The sequence below is a fragment of the Falco cherrug genome, chromosome 13, assembly GCF_023634085.1.
Source record: "Falco cherrug isolate bFalChe1 chromosome 13, bFalChe1.pri, whole genome shotgun sequence".
NCBI lineage: Eukaryota > Metazoa > Chordata > Aves > Falconiformes > Falconidae > Falco > Falco cherrug.
The window spans coordinates 25,668,008-25,688,677 of NC_073709.1; the positions used below are offsets into that span (position 1 = coordinate 25,668,008).

A 20,670-nucleotide genomic window follows, 5' to 3' on the forward strand; every position below is an offset into this window, starting at 1 on the left:
AACATAATGGGGCTGATTCTACCAGGGTTAAGCAGTGCTTATGTGGGTGAGAGGGGGAACGCACACTCCAGAGCAGGTGCTCAAGCTGGCTCAGCAACCAGAGAAAGTAAACTCCACATACTGCACCAACTGCATTGCTCTCATTAGTGTACACCTTCCTGGATCCCTTGTTCCTTGCAGCTGCCATTAGAGAAGCCACAAAAAGTACAGATGGAGATGGAGGTCTGTGAGACAAGTATCAGATACTCTGTGTTCTGGTGGGCAAACAAGTGACCAGAAGGTTTTTTCTTTTAGCAATCCTAAAATGAACAGATGACAGCAATCCATGGCACCTATTTAATTCATGTCCCTGTAAACAGTGAATACATATTCTTCTAAGTTGAAACCGCATTGTGGCACTTCACTTAGCAGAGTGAATATAACACAAGGGAAGGGAGAAGAAAAAAAGAAAAAGTGAATTTCTCCTTTTCCATTTGTTTAACATGAATCACTGTTTTCCTTGTATACAGATATGGGATCAGGTTGGGGAGGAGTATTTTTCTCTCCTTTAAGGAAATTTCCTCATCAAGGAACTGCTTTTTCTAAAAAGGTAGCTTGTACTGAAACCATGATTTGATGCACACTGTAGCTGTTGAGACTATTTGCATGCATAAGAGTTTCTGGAAATATACAGTTAAATTTGAAGAGGAAGGAACTTTGTCAAGGATTAATAAAAATGAAGGTGGAAAAAATGTTTTATTTCCCTCCCTGAAAAAAAAAAAAAACCCACAAGTGACTGTAAGTTACTATGTGTGCCTGGAATGGAAAAAGCAAAAAAGACAAGACAGGGAGACAAGCAAAGTTTAAAAGAATAGGAATAACAAGGAATAGAAACAGAGAACATACGAACAACAAGATCCTTTAGAATCAACTGATAATCATATTGAGAGGGGAGGGAAGAAGGCAAGAGGTCAAAAAAAGGAGTAGAAAGATAAAATAAAGAAAAAAAGCAATGTGTCACCAGGATCAAAGGAAATCTTATTCCTCCTCTTGATTCAATAATGCCAATGTATTTTGACTAATAAATGCCAAATAGAAAGTTTCTATGGAATTTGAAAGGTTTAGGTGGGATAAAGGCTAAAAAGAAAAATTACGTTAGTGGGAGCAGGAGAAGAAAACTCAGAAATTAGAGACTTAGGAATGGCACTCAATGCATGAGCTTTGCAGTCAATGCAAATCTCTCCATAGATTTCATTAAGGTTTGGATGAGCCCATAAATATAAAGTAGGTAGTATTTCTAAAAGGTTAGAGCCAGAAACTAACAAACAGAACAATAAAAATCCTATTACATCATAATTGATGCAGTTATTTGCCACAATCTGATTTGGCAAATATTTTCCTATTTAAAGTTCAAAGTGTTTCCTAATGGATCAATGGATTCAAGCAACTACAGAGACAAACATGATTCTGAATGAGGAGGGAGGAGGTTCTTAAAACCACAAAGCCACTGTTTGTCAAGGTCCTCTAGCAACAATGCCTTGTTTTCCATTTGCTTGATTGCATGATTTGCATAAGATCAAATGTAGGCAATTGTGGACATGAAAAACAGATCACTCTCAAATACATTAGAAATGGATCCACAAGCATTATCCAGAAATGTGTTACAAGAAAATGCACCCCAGTGCATGGAAAACTCAGTGATTAATGTCAAACAAACTATAATTTACAATACAAGGCATGAATTATATGTTATTTTACAATTGATTTCATGCCGTTGCTGGAAGAATTTCATTGATCTCAATTTACAAAATGAACCCAATAAGCAATTATTTTCTTTTTAACACAGCAAAAACTGAAATATTTTTCTTACACATATACTTGATCAGGTTATACTCCTGTGTGTTCCACAATTCCAATCACATGCATTACTTTAAAATAGTAAACAATGCTTGTTATTACAATTTTCCAGTAACTACTCCCTTAAATCACTTCTTACCAAAACAAAGCTAAACTTAAAAATTATAGAGGTTTACTGAGTAAAACCTAAATTCAGGATTTGGCCTTGTACTCATTTCTGGACTCAGAAGGGCAAAAAGCACCAAAAGGCAAAGAAAAAAGATATTATCTTGGGGGTACAGGATTCCCTTAAATCATCCTATTAAGGTAGCAAATAGCCAGGAAAAATAATTATGCATTTTTCGCATAAAAAAAAAGAAAAAGAAGAAGAAAACTAAAATAAACCCCCACATATCTTTTTTAAAGTCATTACTTGCCCCCCCCCCCCCCCAAAAAAAAAGGGGGGGAGGGGGAGGGCCAGGAGTGAAGGGATGAATCTGCCTTTTCATCTCTTTGATCTCAGAGGCAATACAAACAAACTAAATTCTTTTTAAACTCATATGTCTGCAAGAGAATTGCTAACAATAGTGACTATTATTAAAATCGACATTTGCATACCAATATGTTTATTATAAATGTGGTATATGTGAAACTTCCCACACTAACCAAGGCAACTATCTTAAATATCATGGTAAATCTAACTACAGTGGTTGGTATATATCCAGTTTCTAATAACCACGAGCATAAGTCCTGATAGCACAATCAATGCATGAGACAGAAAGAATAAAGAATGACCCTGTTTGCATGGTCAATAAGAACATTCACTTTGCTTTGATCAAATTTAATGGGTAGTCATTGAAAGATAATATGCAACACTACAGTGCTACTTTTAGCATGGAATTTGAGAGATGTTACCAAGCTAGAAAGAAAAACATAGTTAGTAGAGTTAAAAAAACAAACAAACAAAAAAACCCCCACCAACAACGCTGAAATTAGAGATTTAAGAACTTGACTCAAAACACGAGTTTTACTATCAAGATGTCAGAGTACGTCACAGTTCAAAAATAACATGGTAGTAATGTCTACAATGTTTAAACTTTTCTGTAACATGCAGCATTCTATATTCAGGTTTCCAGCAGGAGAGTCACATACCCTCCTTCCCTCCGCTCTTCCACCCTATTTCCACTCTCCCTGGTTTCAGGCAGCTATTGCAAGGGACAGAAATGGCAAAGTCCTGTCTTAGTGAGCACTCAGTTGAAGCGTGACTTGCGTAAGGAGCCCCACGTAGTCTCTCTCAAGAAAATAATTGAGACGATAGCTATGCTATTGCTATAGTCAAAGGAAAATAATACAGCAGCACTGTAGCAAGGGATTGTTAGCAGCACAACAAAGAAAACCTGCTGAGAGAGTATGAAGATGAAAAACTTCCAAAGAATTCCAATCACCAGTTTGTTTAGTTTGTTTACGTAGGTAGACTGTATGACTGCTTCAGCTCATTACTCACATCCTTATTCTGTTCTCTCATCTTCTTTCTCATAGTTTGTTAAATAAACTCACAGTAATTTAATATTTAATTAGAAGGTAAACTCTTTGGGACCATAAATCTGCATCACTAAATACAAAAATATCTGCATCTGATCTTTATGCACTATCCCCCCCCCCAAAAAAAAAAAACCATAAAGTGCCAAGATTGTATTATCAAGCTTGCTCCATCAGACTTCATTAGCAGTTCTATCCCTTCCACCATTTTCTGAAAGCAAGCAACAACTCATACATAACTTTTAGAACAGTATATCCCGCTTTCTGTATTTATAAAGCACCAGTCACTTAATTATATTGACTCTCAAAGAACCATCACTAACATACAACCTTCCTCCTGGGAAGGTATAATACTAATGCTGCATCTTTTTCACAGATCTGTGAACCCCATGCCATACTCATCACTACTTTGAAAATCTTTCAGAAAAAACAGGGTGTCACAAATGACACCACTTGCCTGCTTCAGGCAACTTGGTCAGGTCCAAGAAAACAGCATGCTCACACAATAGCTAACTGTATAGACTAGCAATGAATGGCCTTTCACATGTGGCACTGGCCCATTAATTGAAAAAAAACCAACAGCTGTCTTCGAAGTTAACATCAAATTCTGCTGGATATTAATTAAGAATGTTCCAGAGTGAGAATTGAAAGAATTTTTTGAAGCCACTAAAAACAAGGGCAAGAAATAAAGAGACATAAATAAACTCATGGTCACAAATAATTATTTTCAGGAAGCACCGTAAGCTGCTGTTCTGCTTTCTAGCCAGCAAAGACTGACGCAATGGCATGTGGACAAACCAACTTTGCTTCTAGCTGGCCAACAAATGCTGATGTGTTTTAGAGGCTATTTGCTCAGCAGTAAATATCCCTTGTTTTCCAAATTACTCATAAAAGAGTAAATCCGCATTTCCATTTAAGATTTATACACTTCAGAAGAGTTCAGAAAAGTATATACAATTTCCAGGCCCCATCTGAGGAATTCAAGAGCATTGCACAAAACCATGTATCATATGGGAACAACGAAACCATGAGAGTCATGGGTTAGACTCTGTGTAAAAGTTCTATTCTAGAAGAAATACTCTTCAGCGCAAATGTGAAACCAAAGGATCTTTAATCATTTCAGCTTGCAATTGTTTCAAACACCTAATAAAGATATTACATGAATATACTTCATATATATAGAATATTAATATAGAACTACAGTTCCACTTCTGGAAAAGTGGTAGCTCTAAAGTACTTTAGTGCTTTTAAATATATTTGTGTTTTAATAGCAGAGATTGTAAGGTCTATTTGTTTTCACATTTAGTAACAGTGCTCTTCAGTAACAGTTATGCTCTTACAATCTTTAACTGTTGCCCAGAAAACCTTTCTGCTATTAATCAGCCCAAACTCTTGTACTTATCTGAGCACAAATTCATCCCTCAAATGTTTCATCCTGATCATTTCACAAGCCCACATTAGCATCCATTCCTGATTATTGTTTCCTTTTTCCTTTTTTTTTTTTTAATTTCCCTAGAGCAAAGTACACATCTTTTTAATTAAACTTGCATATTATTCCTTTCCCATGGCAAAAGTTGGAATACAACGATTCCAGTCTTTTATTTTAAAGCCATGTCCCTGGTTTTTTGAAAGGCTTCTCTTGCTGTCAAAACAACACATAACCAGCCAGTGCAAACACTGAGCATCAAATGAACCTAATGAGCTTCCAAGTTACATCTTTGTTTAGTAGAATTAAAACCATGCATTGTCTTCCTAGTTTACCTCGTTACAACAGCTGGACAAATAAGGTGAGTTTGAAAGCCGGAGGGGGAGAAAGCAGAAAGGGGACAGAGCATGTTAATTTTTACCAGACGAAGAGAATTATGGTCATACCAATATCACTATCATAGTTTTATTTCTCTCTTTGTAATTTCTTTGCACATCATGTGGCATAATGTAGCCCCATTTTAAGATTTAAATGAAAATTTCCATTCATGAATGCTTCCAATCCAGTCACTGTATTGCTATCAGCTTAAATAGAGGGGATTTGTTAGTATACATCAATAAGAACCATGATCTCTCAATCAACTTCACGTCCAAAAGAGTGAAAAAGGAAAAAAAATGTTTTGAACATTTTTCTTGTGTATTACTTCAGCTTTATGTTCACAACTGGGAAATATATTTGTGCTAGGCATCTTTGTTGTGAATTTGAATCTCACATACCTGCTGCTACAAAACTGGAACTACTCTGGATTGACATTCGTGTGACCAAGAATCCCTCGGCTCACTAACAGAAGTACATCCGGCATTCCCAAGTAATTCTGATTTTACTGCAGTGGAAGAAACAGAATTCAGAACCACCTTACATTTGGTGCTGAGTTAATTGTATCAGGTCAAGAGAAGTGCCTGACTGTCACTTTTACAACCTACTGAAGAGCACATATGAATGTGCCACTGTGGTAAGAGAAGCCAGTAAGATATTAAGTTATACAAGAACACGTGGTAAGTAATACAGCAACTATTACTATCCATTTTAAATAAATCAATAGTGCAGTCTCAACTGGAATAGCATATATTACAGAGTGCAGAAATAGTGTCTGTCTGGAAAATGGCAGTGAGAAAGCACAGGCTTATGTACACTCTCTTAGGAAGAGAGGCTGAAAAAACAACCTGAGAAAAGGAAACAAAGATGACACATCATACATGTATATAAGATATTAAGTGCTACACAGAAAAGCAATTAGGACCCTGTGTTTCCATGAAGTCCCTTTCAATAATACAGGGGGGAAAAGGACATCCAAAAAAGTTGAATTTTCAGAGAAACTCATCCCACCCAAAATCATGGAACATCTACCACTAACAAGAAGATTCAAGTTTATATTTATAAATCAGATTTTGGGGGACAGATATTAAATACCAACATCATGTTTTTCAAATTATTTTTATAAGCATCACTGCAATTTGCAAATCTGTAAGACTCCTGCAAGATTTCTATATCTGAGACTACTTAGAACTCTTCAGCACTGTATCTTATTCTATTTGTCAAGCTTTCCTTCCTAAGCAAAGAAAAAGAGGGATGAGAGGAAAGAAATTAATTTCCAAAGGAAATATTTTCTTTGTCAAAAAGTAAACAATTTTACTAGAATATCTTTACTTCTTAAAATTGATTATGCATACTAAATTGCAAAATACCATTCTAACCCCAAAACAATTGTTTTAATCAACAAAATAGTCAACAAAAATTCATCACGCAAGCAAAAACTTGAGACAGCACGCTCAGACCAGAAATTGGAATCTAAGCAAGAAAATTTTGACACTGGCTGTTTCAACTGCTATAAAATAGAGGTTACAGATTAGTGATTTATAGGTTATGAGCTATATTTAGTAATATATACATTTTACATCCATTATGGGTAACTCGTTCCACCGTTTTGTATAGTACCAGGCATGCAAGATGATTAGAGAACAGCTCTCACTATTCAGGCAAGGCATCATGTGATTTAAGAGTTTCTGTAGAAGAGATACTATCACCTTCTCAGAACTGGAACAGCTCTGTGTATCTGAATTATAGTCAGAGAATAAAGGGGTTTGCTAAAACATTACTGTAGTGCTGGAACAAGGATAGTGGGAGGACTCAGCTTCTGAGCATTGTTCCTAAACAGGACAATTTACAGCAAGTTAAATCTGTTGCAAGACTACAAAAGCTGAGCTAGTTTTCAGCTAGCCATGGAATTAGCAGCATAGTAAAATACGCTGTACTTCTACCTCTTCTCCTCTGCCCTTACTGGAACAATCAGCCCCAGCTGTTGGGTCATTAATACAGTCAACATGTGGTTAAGGAAAATTATTTTTATTTCTTTTTCCCCTTTTTCCAAAGAAAAGTTTACTTGCTTTACATTTATTTTCAAAACATATACTCACACACAAAAAAACCAAAACAAAACAAAGCAAAAAAAAACCCAAAACCAACCAACCCAAACAACACCAAAACCCTGAAAAGCCCAAAGTTTTTTTCAACTTGACATGTTGCACTACTCAGTTATGTCATGTAGTGTCAGTAATGTCATCAGATAACATAACTGCCAAATCTGATGTGATGCATTAAACTGGGATTACCAGAATAAATCATGTTTGTGGGTACACAGATCACAGGTGGTGCAGTCAGCTGCTCTGTATTATGGCGTATCTATAGGATGTGCAGATTAGGATATAATGTTCGGAGGCTTGCTCTCATTTGTGAAGTGCTTTGCAACCATAACTCAATAGTAAGGAGCCACCAAACAGTTATAATGGCATAAACCATCATCAGGGAAAAATACAAATCGATCAGTGCCAGCGATATAAAAGAAAGAGCATGCATCTGTCCCCAGTCTCATAAATTCAGTGGTTGTTGCAGGCTTTTTCTCTATCCCACATGTACTTTATTAATAACAGTAACTATCATAAATAATAATAATGCAGAGTAGTTTATTTCAAGATGAATGCTTTTCTTATTATGTGTTGATCCTCTCACTTATTTCTTACATCCTGTCTATATTCCTCCTGTAAGAAGAGGGGGAGAGCTAGTTTAATTTATTGTTGGAAGTTTATGCCCTTTAATTGGCAACAGTGCGCTATGCCAAGAAAGTTGTCTGTATAGGCTCCCTGAAATATCTGCATACCTTAGCTGGCATGTTAAGCTTCTACAAAGGAGGCATAGAATTTACATTCTACTGCATGTTATAAATAAGTAATAAGAACAGATTGGAATTATGCATTTACGCCTACCAGTGTGAGTGAGATGAGTAATTCACAAGTGGCAAACCCTTAAGAGGCTTTCGTATTTCACCTCAACCCTCTCCCCCCTCCAATCTCGTGTATGTAGAACATAGTATATTTTTCTGTCCCGCTGCTCCACAATTCTTTTTCTTTCCAGCTAGACTTTTTAGATTTTATAATTGCTACTTTCTCTTTCTTGCAGAAAAGCAACAGACACTATATGTCAGTAGTCATTGTTGGGAATGTAACTACTTTATTTTACACTATTGGTGTCATCTTCCTGAATTTTCTTGCAACACTCAGGGACACAACTGTAAGAGGCATGTTTTAAACAGCGGTGCTTTCAGAAGGTGCCAGAGTAAACCGCAGTCCTCTACCTAACTTACGAAGAGAACACAGAACTCACAACTAAAACTTCCTTATGCTTCATAGGTAACCTGATGTACTGCTGCTCCAGTTAGAAATCCTCGAGGAGCAGACTAATCTGTATGCCCATTCATGCCCTCAGCATCTCTGCTGAAGCCTGTGAATACCTGTCATGACCACAACTGAAATGATAGCACGCAAAGGCCACAGATCTTGCAGAGCCTGTGGCTTTCCCCCACAGCGGTTCCACCTCTAAGAAGCACTCTGTTACCTGGTGGTAAGGTGTAGGAGCAAGGAATTATTTTAGTCTAGTTGCTTCAATATTTTTTGGTTCTCTGGCTGGAGCACTACAGCGTTGATTCATGTACCTCCTGAAGAAGCATCACTATGGACAGGCTTTTTAGTGGAAGAAGTCATCATGTACTTTCTCTCGATTGTTTTAAACTTAGTTTAGTTCCCTGGATTTTCCTGTCCTGTCTGCAAATATTTTAAATTATGTTCTAGTTCTAACTACAATCTGTTTATTCTGCCTCAGTCTCTGCCATGCAACTTCTTTTCATAAGGTTGCATGAAGCTTAGCTAAGAATTGTATCTCTCTTTTTCTGGTAATATTTATTTTTCATTTTTTTAATTTCCTCAGCATACCTCACTGAGTTTTCCTTGACTAGCTTTCTATGTACTTTATCTCTGCCTGTAAACTTAGGAGCAAGACTTCAATTATGCGTGTATTTTAATTCCCAGTACAATATAAAAGCTTAAAAATTGTGATGTGACACTGCAACAATGGTATTAAATCTCAAGAGCCATCTCTAAAAATTCCAAACACATTAGTTGAAATGAAAATAACACTTTTACCCTTTTAAGACTATCAAAAAGTACCATAGTTATTTCGATATGGCTAGCATGCCAGCTCATGAGAGCATGTGACCTTGTCAATTTGATTAAATTATTGTTCCTTGATCAGAAATGACTAAGAAAATTAAGTGATCATAAATAGCTCCAAAGTTGAAGTCAGTATGAAATTCAGATTTCAAAAGGAAGCTATTTACATACTGTACCAACATGGGTTAATTTCCACTACTGATAATTGCCTTCATTTTCTACATTTCCCCTAGAATAGACGGTGGAAATTTTCACCACTTATGCATCCTTTGTATGAACAGTGATCCTGGAAAGGTAAGCAATGAGGATCCCAGAAGCTTTTAATAAGACAGATTCTGACTTAGGGAGTACAGTTCAGCTCTAGCGCCTCCAACATAAGGAGGACATAGATCTGTTGGAACAGGTCCAGAGGAGGCCACAAAGATGCTCAGAGGCCTGGAGGCTGGAGCACCTCTCCTACGAAGACAGGCTGGGAGGGCTGGGGTTGTTCAGCCTGGAAAAAAGGCGGCTTCAGGGAGCCTTTATAGCAGCCTTTCAATACTTACAGGTACGTTATAAGAAAGATGGGTACAGACTTTTATTTACAGTAGGGTCTGTAGTGACTGGACAAGGGGGAATGATTTTAAACTAAAAGAGGGTAGATTTCGATTAGGTATTGGGAAGAAATTCTTCACTGTGAGGGTGGCAAGGCACTGGAGCACATTGCCCAGAGAAGCTGTGGATGGCCCATCCCTGGGAGCATTCAAGACCAGGCTGGATGGGGCTCTGAGCAAGCTGGTCTAGTGGAAGGTGTCCCTGCCCGTGGCAGCAGGGTTGGATTCTACGATTCTCTAATTGCCTTCAAATAGCCTTTTCCACTGACTGCCAGGGAGGATGCAAAGCTATTCACCCACTGTGCTAACAAGAAAGCTTTCAACTGTGGGCAGAACTCTTTTAGCTGCCTCTACTACCTATTCAGCACTGATTCCAACTCTAATTTATACCAACTAGAAAAAATTTAAAAGATAAATATCAGAAGTCTCTTCCAGTATATTTGTATAAAATTTTACATATTTATGCATGTCTGTTGATAGAAACCACATATGCTCAGAGAAAGAACACAGAAACTTACTGATTGACTTGATTAAATCACAAATTAGAATCAGAAATTGCTAATGATATATTTCTAGATACAGCAAATGGGCAGTATATTACCACCAGTGTAAAAAAATCACTCTTTCCTACCTGATCACTTATCTTCTTACATGTGCAGACATAAATGGTGCAGCACCACTCCTCACCAAAAAGACTGAATGGCATCATTCTTAAATTAGAAATCCAGATGCTTATTTACATGTAGCCATAAACATATCCAGACATGCAGAAAAAGAAATCAAGCTATGCATACTGTAAATGTGCCTCTATTATAAAGGAACATGGTATATCCAAAACAGTCATCACAGAAACAATAACTATGTTAATCATCCATCTTCCCATCTGTTTTAAGACCATGAGTCTAAGTCTTACTTAAAGCATACTATTCTGATGTTGTTCTTATATGTTTAGTTTAATGTTCACATAAATATTTTTTCCCATGCACTAGTTAATTTCCTGGTAACACATCACTTTAATGTGTCACTGTATAGAATAAAAACCGGGGGTGGGAGTGGGGGGGTGGATGATGGGGGACACCAGCAGCTTTCAAAGTCCAACTAAAATTTACGTTAAATACTTCAATCAGAAATTGATTGTTATAAAAATAAAATATTTCATGGAAGACTACTGGGAAGCATGATGAAGTTCAGTACCGACTAAAAGGCTATTAAGCTTTGTATAAACGGTTTAGGCAATCACTGTAGGAACCTAGGTTAGATATCTGGCAGCGATTCAACAGGAATGGAAGTATCCTAAAATGTCTTTCATGCTTTTTGTGACATGATTTACACCTTGCATATGTTTTCAAATAACTTAAGAGGATAGGGAAACAGATATTGAAGATACAGGAATCCTCCTCCAATCACAAAAACAAAAAATATTTAAAATTAAACTTATATCCAACTATTTTAGGACCTTGTAACACTCAGGCTTGTATCGTTCACAAGACAAGGCTTGTGAAAGATGAAAAATACTCAGGAAGGTCTGGACTTATCGTAACAGACATTAATTGGTGAAGCATTTTAGAAACGCAGGTTGAAAGGGAGTTGCTCAGATTTATGGAAATAACAAGTCTGAAACATATGCAAACATCAGAGGTGCCCCTTTTCCTAATTTTTCCTCATTATAACTTTCTAGTTTTTCAACAAATAAAATTCTGAAAATACTCTAAGTAATGGCTAATGACAACATCCTCATGGCCATGCATTTACTAAAGCGAAGGAAAAGGTTCCCTCTGGTTGGGAGCCCTCCAGAAGTATTACTGTGGTGTTACCTGCCTGTACACTGTCATCATTTATTAATATTCTACTAGTGTTAAAGGAAGGTTGGGGCATATCAGGTATGGAGAGAAAGGTCTGTGTCGAGTGCAAGCCAAACAGGACCACATGTACTGCTCAGTCAAAATAATTATCACAGCTGATAAACCAATGCAATTTGTAATAGCAGCATGGAAGAAAATACCTATCTTAAATTAAATATACATCAAGTGTTTGGCAGTTCAGGAGACCAAATGGTCCTAAATGAGTATGGAGAAACACGATCCTGTTTTCCAGGGCATAAGGAAAACCTCAGAGAGAAGACTTCATTGTGCAGCTTGCAACATCATGAAAGCGGCTCCACTCTTTCCAAGCCTATTAAATTAGAACTAAGTGCGATATATCCTTATGAATGGATATCAAGAGATTCAGACAGAAGGAATAGGTTTGGCCTAAGTCCATCTGTGCAAGAAGTGTCATATTTTTATTTACATGAATCCAGCATTATCTGAAACTAAGCATAAATCATTTACCAAGCATTTCAAAATGATCCTGGCAAGAAAAAAAAAATCTCTCAGGATAGTGGAGAAGCTTTTCTTTATCTATAAACATAGGATTTCTAAGTTGAATATAAAACCTTGCACAGTTTCTGGTGTTTTCTGAAGCACTTAAAAGTGTGACTGAATGAAATCTTGTCTTACACTATAAGCACATGCATCTGTTTTATCAGCAAAATTAAAACCTTCACCTTACTATCTTCAGGCAAACAACAATTACCAGATATAAGGCTGAAAATAAAATCCCACAAAAAGAATTTCAGGCTGTGAGCACAACGTGGCCAAGAAACCATAGTCTAGTTCTTATAAAACCAAGGAGACCTCTCAAAGTTTAACAGCAAACAGTGGTCACAATGTGACAACTGCTGACAAAGAGAAACTACACCACTTGATAGGGCCCTATATGAAGTTCACTGAGGAAAGACAAAATGTAGATAAACAGATTATGCCCCTCAAAAATCCCAGAGGAAGGTAGACAAGATGCACAAGACTGGGCCAGTTTGCCCAAGAAAGGTCCATGCATGCAACATTACAACAAACTGATCTCCGAAAGTGGCAAAATAAGGATTTGCTGCTATCTAACTGCTGTGGGGATGTCCTAGAGAAGACCTGCAAATCCAAACAACGGTGCAAAGCACGACCAAGACAACAGTGTGTGGACAGTAAGCTCTGCTGCTTAAAAAAAAAAAAAAAAAGATAGCGAGAGAAAAAAAGAAAAAAAAAGATTGAAGGCAGCTGTATTTGAATATTACAAATTGATCTCAGTGAACACTTCATTTAATTTGTCCTCCCCAACACACACTATCTTTTGAAGATATCTCAGCATCTTTAAGTCTGCTGACCAATCTAGATATCTGTGAAGGAGAAAATAAAAGACTGGAAGCCTATATACGTCTAATTCTGACAACTAATTTTGAAGTAAGAACAAAGGGCAAAATAATCTGAGACTTTTACATTTTTTGGTGGTTTTAATTCTTGTCATGGAATTTAGACAAGCCTGGAAATGAGTGTTTTTCTTCTCTTTGTTTAAAAAAAAAAAAAAAAAAAAAAAAAGAGCCCAGAGCCAAAATATTTCCTATGCTGCCAGAAGGGATAGAAGAAAAAAAGGACTCTCCTTCGTTCCGCAGCTATTAGCTCCAGAGAAGCTATTTTCTCTGGTTTGCTTTGGTACATGCAGAAGATTGGGAGGTACCAATCACTCTCATTTTATAATTTGTGTTGCATTTTAATTTTTAGAAAGCAGTATTCAAGCAACCTGAGAGCTCAGCAATTCCAGCAGGGTTAGCGTGAGCTCTCTCTTGGCTTGCTGTGTTACCCAAATCTGATCAAAGGACAAGGACTCCAGAAGCTTGTCCAGCTGTGGTTTTATAATGACACCATTAGGTTTTGCTCTATAATCAAGGTCCCTAAAAGTCTGTGTAGCTTCAGGCTTAATATCTGCGACAAGGTTAACCGAAATCTGCAGCAAGGATAACTACTTTAGCAGATTGTATCAGCAGGAAATATTTAAACACTATTTAAAAGGATTTAAAATAAGCAGATTTTATTTAACACTGCACTAATGCACTGCAATAGAAAATGATACAACAGAGCTGCTACAAATAAACATAATGCTTTTACCCTTACCCCACCCCCTCCACCCCCTTCTAAATTCCCCAGATCTGTATTATTAAGCCCAATGAGTGTACGAGATCTTTCTGTCTGAAGCTGAAATACAGGAACGCCAGACTCAGACAGCCCATTTGCCCTTTGGTTTTGTGCCTGCTGAATCTGCATTCTGGGTCTGTGGAATTAATTACGATAGTACCGGTCACTGGCAATGTCAGTGTTGCCAATTCAGGTGTATCAAATGTGCTTTCTTCTATGCCTACAACTTTTAGAGGAAGGCAGCTTCTCCTGTAAGACTGGTGTACCCTGCCCTCTAGTGCTAGGTGCACCAATATATGTTCACTTAAATGCATACTCAGGCCAGAATAACGTCTGAAACAGCACGAGTTCTTTATATGCCATACTGGAAAACTGTTTTTTCCTGTATGCCGTATCAGCTGGATATGCTACTAAACCAATCATAAGGGGTGAGTCTGGAACTGTAGCATGGTATTGCAAGACCCTAAAATAAGAAAGAAACACCGGGCATATCTCATTGGGTCACACGCAAGACATTTCAGGTAACCAATTCTAACTGTGAAGAGGTGAAGTGTAACTTTTCATTGCTCACAATGGTGTTAAATAAGTCTCTGCTTCACCAAAAAAAAAAAAAAAAAAAAAAAAAAGAGAAATTGTGACATACAGACTTAGAATATACGTAAATCTAGCACTAACATTTTATCGGATAGCTAACTGCTCTTTTCAAAACACTCTAGTGAAAGAACAGGTTGGGTTCATTTGGTATTTAATTGTATTTCACTGCAACCTGGAAGATGGGAATAAACTCATACCAGAGCACTACAGAATTTTTCTGTTGTTTGTCCTCTAAGGCAAAAGCTGCCTGTCATCTTTGAGCAGGACTTAAAACAAAGGAATGCAAATCCTTAGGGTTGGAAATTGGTGGTGTTAAACATGGCTATAGCTAAAAATTGTATGAAAAATAACCACAAGAACTGTGTCTTACATCTAACATAAGTATTTTCTTAGTGATTTAGCTTCTTCCAGTGATACATCTTACTGCAATTTTCCTTTACGTAGAGTTCTGTGGATTCTCCTGTTCAAATTGTTTCACTTAGCAATTAGTACAATATTGATATTATGATGGATTTTGCTTTTATTATCATGATCTATCATTTAAAACAAGCAGTAGTAGCCATAGGATAAAAAAAGATAAAAAACTGCCATTTTTTCAGTAAAATGTAATAATAGTGCATGACTGTGCACTCTGTATGGTAATTACTACTGCTTTAGAGCAACATAAAAAGCCTACAGGTACTAATTTGTGGTTCTCCCATTTTTTGAGTTCAGATATGCTAAACCCTATTTTCACAGATGTCAAACATCTGCCTCTTCCTCACAGAAAAACAAGGCTCCTATTCTGTGCTGGTTTTGTAGGATCAGCCTTTCAACACAGGTCAAATAACAATTTGAATAAACAAAAGCTTAGTTCAAGCTCTTAGACAAAATTGTGAAGACAGCTCTTTCTCACCTTTTCCAAGGCTCTCCCTAATATTTTGTCCAGAAACCTGGTACAAAGCAGTCTGTCACAGGTTTTTTTAACTCTCGGCCATGTAATTTAGGATAACTCTATACTCGTTTAACTCAGTTGAGGATCTGCCCTTGTAAAATAGTTGACAGGATCTCTTTACTGAAAAACTGGGGAAAAAAACCTTCTTTTAGGCTGGCAGAGAAAAATAAGTTTCATACTGCTGAGTGTTAATAAGAATATCTTCCTTTTAAAGATTCATGATGAGAACCATTAAATTCTGCTAGGAAAATTATGTGAACGCAATTTGTTAACATTGTCAAGTATCTAGTGCTGCAGAAAATGCAGACATACATCCTCAATGCCAAGCTCAGTGCAAAGACAGATTTATACTTTTGTTTTCTAAAGATATCTACAAAGTCATTTCCCTTTGTAAACATGTTAGGTAACTAACACCTTTTCTTAATCCATCAAATTCAGCATTTAAGAATACAGGAATATTTTGCTCTAATCTTTTTTCTAAAGTTTCTTCACAGCAATAAGGTTTCCACCAAAACAAGACTTGGCACTTGGGTCACATCAGATCTTTACTGTCTCTGCTTACACTATGCCCTTCTGCATTTATTAGACCACCTTTCTGCTGGTGGTATTGGCACCACCAGCTCAGGCCACTGCAGTCTAATACTTTTCAGTATAAAATCCACCTTGTTTTCTCCATCTAAGGCAGGTGGGAAATTTTTGAGATTAATTTAACAAAAGAGAAGACAAGAATGAATTTGCCTGAATTTAAAAATACAGAAAAATAATTACATTAAGAAATCTCCATGTTTCAAAGTAGCAGCTTCAATTTTGCCTGTGAGTGTTTGAATGGGCAAGAAGCATATTTTCTTCTCCACAGGAAAAGTCAACTCAGATTTTCCTAAAATCAAAAGCCTTTGTAAGAGCAGCACGTATATGTTAAACATTTTGAAGATAAGTGTACAAGCTTCTTCATGTTTCACAGCTGCTAGTCATCTCTACAGAACAGTAAGGTATGAAGATTAGGACAGCAGAACCCTATTGCAATTGTTTTCCTGAGCTGCAGCAGTTGGTCTTGGTTACAGAAGCTTCTGCACTCTCATGTAGAGGAACTAAAAGCATGAATACAGCGGCATGGATACACACAGCCTAAATTCCACCTGGGACCCTGGACTGAATATTTCCTCTTGGCCTGTCCCTAACCACTAGAGACCTTGGGCTTCCACTGGAATTCAGGATGTGAAATAGCACCCAGATTGCATGAAGTAGTAGTACACACAAGGCAAATGCATAAAGGTGGCAAGCAGAAAAATCAGACAGACAGTTAACAAAGGTGTTGTGATACAGGGACTGGCTTCATTGCATTGCTTTATTACTAACAACACAGAAACCGAATTTGTCAATATGGGGAAAATATTTAAAGGCGCTAATGGATGATGGATGCCTAATGGGTCCCCCTTTTCAGCATGGTAAAGTGTACATTTGCCATATGTGCTTTTAAAGGGTATCCTTTTTAATTACAGCTCAACCCCTAGAGGAAACAAACACTTGAATTTCCATGAAAAATCAATGAGTATTTCAAGCCCTCAACAACTGTCAAGATCAGAAACTAAGTTAACAATATATTTGCAATTATGGTGTTGAGAAAACATATCCCTCCAAGTTATGGATTAATTAGTATAGGCCTAAACTGATTCCATTTTCCATGGTCTGAAGTGAAAGTCAGTGAAGTGCTAACTTTTAGACAGAACTGATGCCTTCCCTAAACAGAAAGATCTTTTTTAAAAGCTATTTCATTAGATACAGCACTTCAAAAACCACAGAGAATCTATGACTTTCTGGTACAGACTACTGGTCAGGTAGGAACTCAGTCGTATAGTTACTAAATTAGGAAAATAATTTTAGTGAATAAATAGGAAAGATGTTAGAGACAACGAACTTTGTCTTTTTGTTTAGGGTCAATAATAACATATTATGTTGAGGCAATAGGTCACCAACATCACTAACATAAACGCTGAAAGGAATAGGATAACAGTATGGGAAACACCAAAAAGATAGGAGAGACACCTGTATAACACTAGAAAGTCAAAAGCTGCAACCTTTCACTGTAAAACCACAACCCTTGGTGGGGGTGGGGTGGACCTGGGATTATTTTATACCTTTTCTTACCTCTAGCTTGCAACGAAGAAAATTTTGAGCTCTGAAGGAAGCCAAACCAGATCAAATTAAAGATATATGCAGATCTGAGCCAGTTCTTGAATAAACCTTATACAGAATAACTGGGATTCCTAGTGACCCAAATCCCAGCCTGCTGGCTCACATCGCCTCTTCCCCCTAAGGCACAGTGAGAAACTGGCAGCTAAGTAAAATGGATCCAAAGTAAACAAACTGATCTTCACGCCATGTTCAGAATGGCAGGCAAGAGCAGCTCTTGTGCTGTACTACGTAGGGCAACACAATCTGATTCACTAGCCTTCCCTGTTCTGATGTCTGCCTAAAAATTGAAATCAAAGTTACAAAATGCTCAATAGGACCGAAAATATAACAATTTCCAGGAAAACTATAAATAAATAATTTCTAAATAAAAGCAACAAGAGCTCCTCTAGGGAGCTTATAAACCAGGTGACTTTTCCTTAGACTGGTTTAGCTGAATGTATTATGATATACCGTTCAAGATTTAGAGATAGAACACGACAAATCAATTCCTGACCTTTTAGTTTATCTTTTTCTATATTTTCAAAGAACAATTACAAAAGTTACTTGACCACAATTTCTATCAATAAGCATTCATTTTGGCTACGAGTCAGAACACAATCAGACAAGAATCTAAAATCAACCAAACAAAATATATTATGCCGAACATTTCCTCAAATGTTTTACATTGCTTGTCAATTCATAACCAGGTTGCAGATGAACACATTGGTAAAACTACCTGTGATGAGCTTTCAGTGATGATTTTTGCACTTCAAAATTCTTAAGAATAGTGTTATGGTATGGCAATAAGAGATTAATGGAGATCTTGCAAAAAAGATAAATGGCACTACAAGAATACCAGAAAAATAGGGGGATGGGGGAGAAATTAATTGAACCTATACTTTTGATAAATATTTATTTTTTTGCAGAAGAAAAATGCACACTAGTTTGAGCTGTCATTATGCTAACCTATATCCTATTTTTCATATTATTAGTAATACATAATGTGGTAGTTTATATTCAAAAATAAAACCAGAATGTATATATACCTCATGTATTTATCCAGAAATACACTAAGGTTACTATGGTTACGAAAAATCCATTACCTTTGAATACAGAATGAAAAAGTTTGACTTAAAGTGTGCACTATTTATTATAGCGATCATCAACAGCCTTCAGGAGGTTCTCTAACTGGATTCATTTTTCAGTGTCAAAACTGACCCACCACACCAGTAGCTTATGGCCTGTGCAAGGCAAAGAAATTTGAACTACATGAATTTTTAAATATGTTTTATACTAACTCAAGATACAGAAATGGCTTTGAATTTTAAGGCCTTACATTGAAAAAAAGTAAGGTCTTGGTACACTTTTTCCCCAAGTTGTCCAGTATAAAATGCCTTATCTTTACTTGTACTTACTACCATATACAAATTCTGATGACTCCAGAATAGTGCTTATGCTGTGCTATGATACTTTTAGCTCAATATTTTGGGGTGGATTTTTTGTTGTTCTTTGAATAATGTCTGAACAAATAACTTGGATACTTCGTTAAACTACAACAATTACGTTAACATAGGAAGTCAGATTACCATGCTTCACTGTACTATTAAATAACATTTAGCTTCCATGTAATAGTTTAAGAGTATTGACATAACTTGATTGTTGACACATTGCATAACTTATCAGGAGAAAACAGATCATTAGTTTATGCTTTAACAAATTAAAATGGGCTATTTAGGAAAGCACCACAGCGCCTCTATAATTAAGAATATTTCAGGAAGACAGTAGGAAAAACTGCCAAACCTGTAAGTAATAGCTTGTCTTAAACAGTTTACAGTTTACTTGTTTTAAGAGCTAGATGGTACAAGATCAAAAAGTTATAAAACTGTTCAAAAGCCTCAGGTCCTGTGAAAGAGGACAACACAGCCCAAGATTTAGCTATACCACGGTGACATTAATTTCTGATCGTCCCAACAGACAGTTCTGTGAAGGATCCTTTAAAAACAGTATCTATCAGGGTTTAAAGCATACAGCCCATTTTAAAATTATTTTTCTTTTCTTCTGAAATAAGAAGGCATCAATCATATAATTATTCATAGCAGCTACGATACACCCATCTGTTATGCTACCTAACAGAGAACTCACCTTTTACAACGTATTTAGTTCCATTTCCAAAGTAAATCGGTACTCTGTTCATATACAAAGTATATTGTGTAATAATACCATTTGGTATTTTTGGTGGACTCCAACTTATCAGCAGGAACGTGGGAAAGGATATTGCAGTGGGCAATTGCACATCTTCAGGGGCTGGTGAAAAAAGATGTATAACATTAAATTATATTATATTTCCACAAATAATAAATAATTTCAGTGAGCAGCTTCTACCAAAATGATTTTTGGTAAAGCTGAAGTTTCAGAAGATATTTTATGCTTGCAAAATACCAACATACTGAGAACTCTCCTATTACATGTGAGGTTTCCTAGCCAAACGGAAACTTCTATGAAAGACAAGGATAAACTCTTGGCTTTTTAGGAGAATAATTATACTCATATAACTTTATCTTTCCAGCTTGATAACACTGAATGAGGAGAGAGGTACATGATTTTAATACAGTCCTTTTTTTAATACAAATAGTATTTGTTCTCTTCCTTCATGCTTTTCATCCCTAACTACAAAGTGATCATTCTTTCTAATCACAAATGCAGATGATGTGTTCTTACACACTATCCCTTGTTTCAGACTTTTTGTAATTCAATACACTTAGAAATGTTTGTTTAGCATAGATTTTATGTATATAATATACTGGAAGTTGGCAACAGATAATAATTTAGAAGCCAAGTTCTCTCGCTGTTCCAATGAGTTATATACTAAAAGCACAAGCAATTCCACTGAATATCGCAAGGGGAGCGGAACTCACACCTTGGTCTGGGAGGAATATCTTGTAATTTACAAGCTCTGTGTTAGCAATTTAAAACAATAACTAGCAGTGGCTGGCAATGTGAAAACAATATAAAGTAATGAATGTTTCAATAGGGAAAA

The 20,670-nt window shown here is 36.6% G+C and overlaps 1 protein-coding gene across 1 annotated transcript in view; it reads right to left on the reverse strand.

Annotated features, from left to right (window-relative positions):
• Positions 1–20,670, reverse strand: part of USH2A (usherin) — a 390,339-nt gene that overhangs the window by 194,863 nt on the left and 174,806 nt on the right. The window contains exon 31 of the mRNA XM_055725922.1: positions 19,776–19,937. Within this exon, the coding sequence (XP_055581897.1) occupies positions 19,776–19,937 (162 nt within the window). The remainder of the gene's footprint in view (positions 1–19,775; positions 19,938–20,670) is intronic.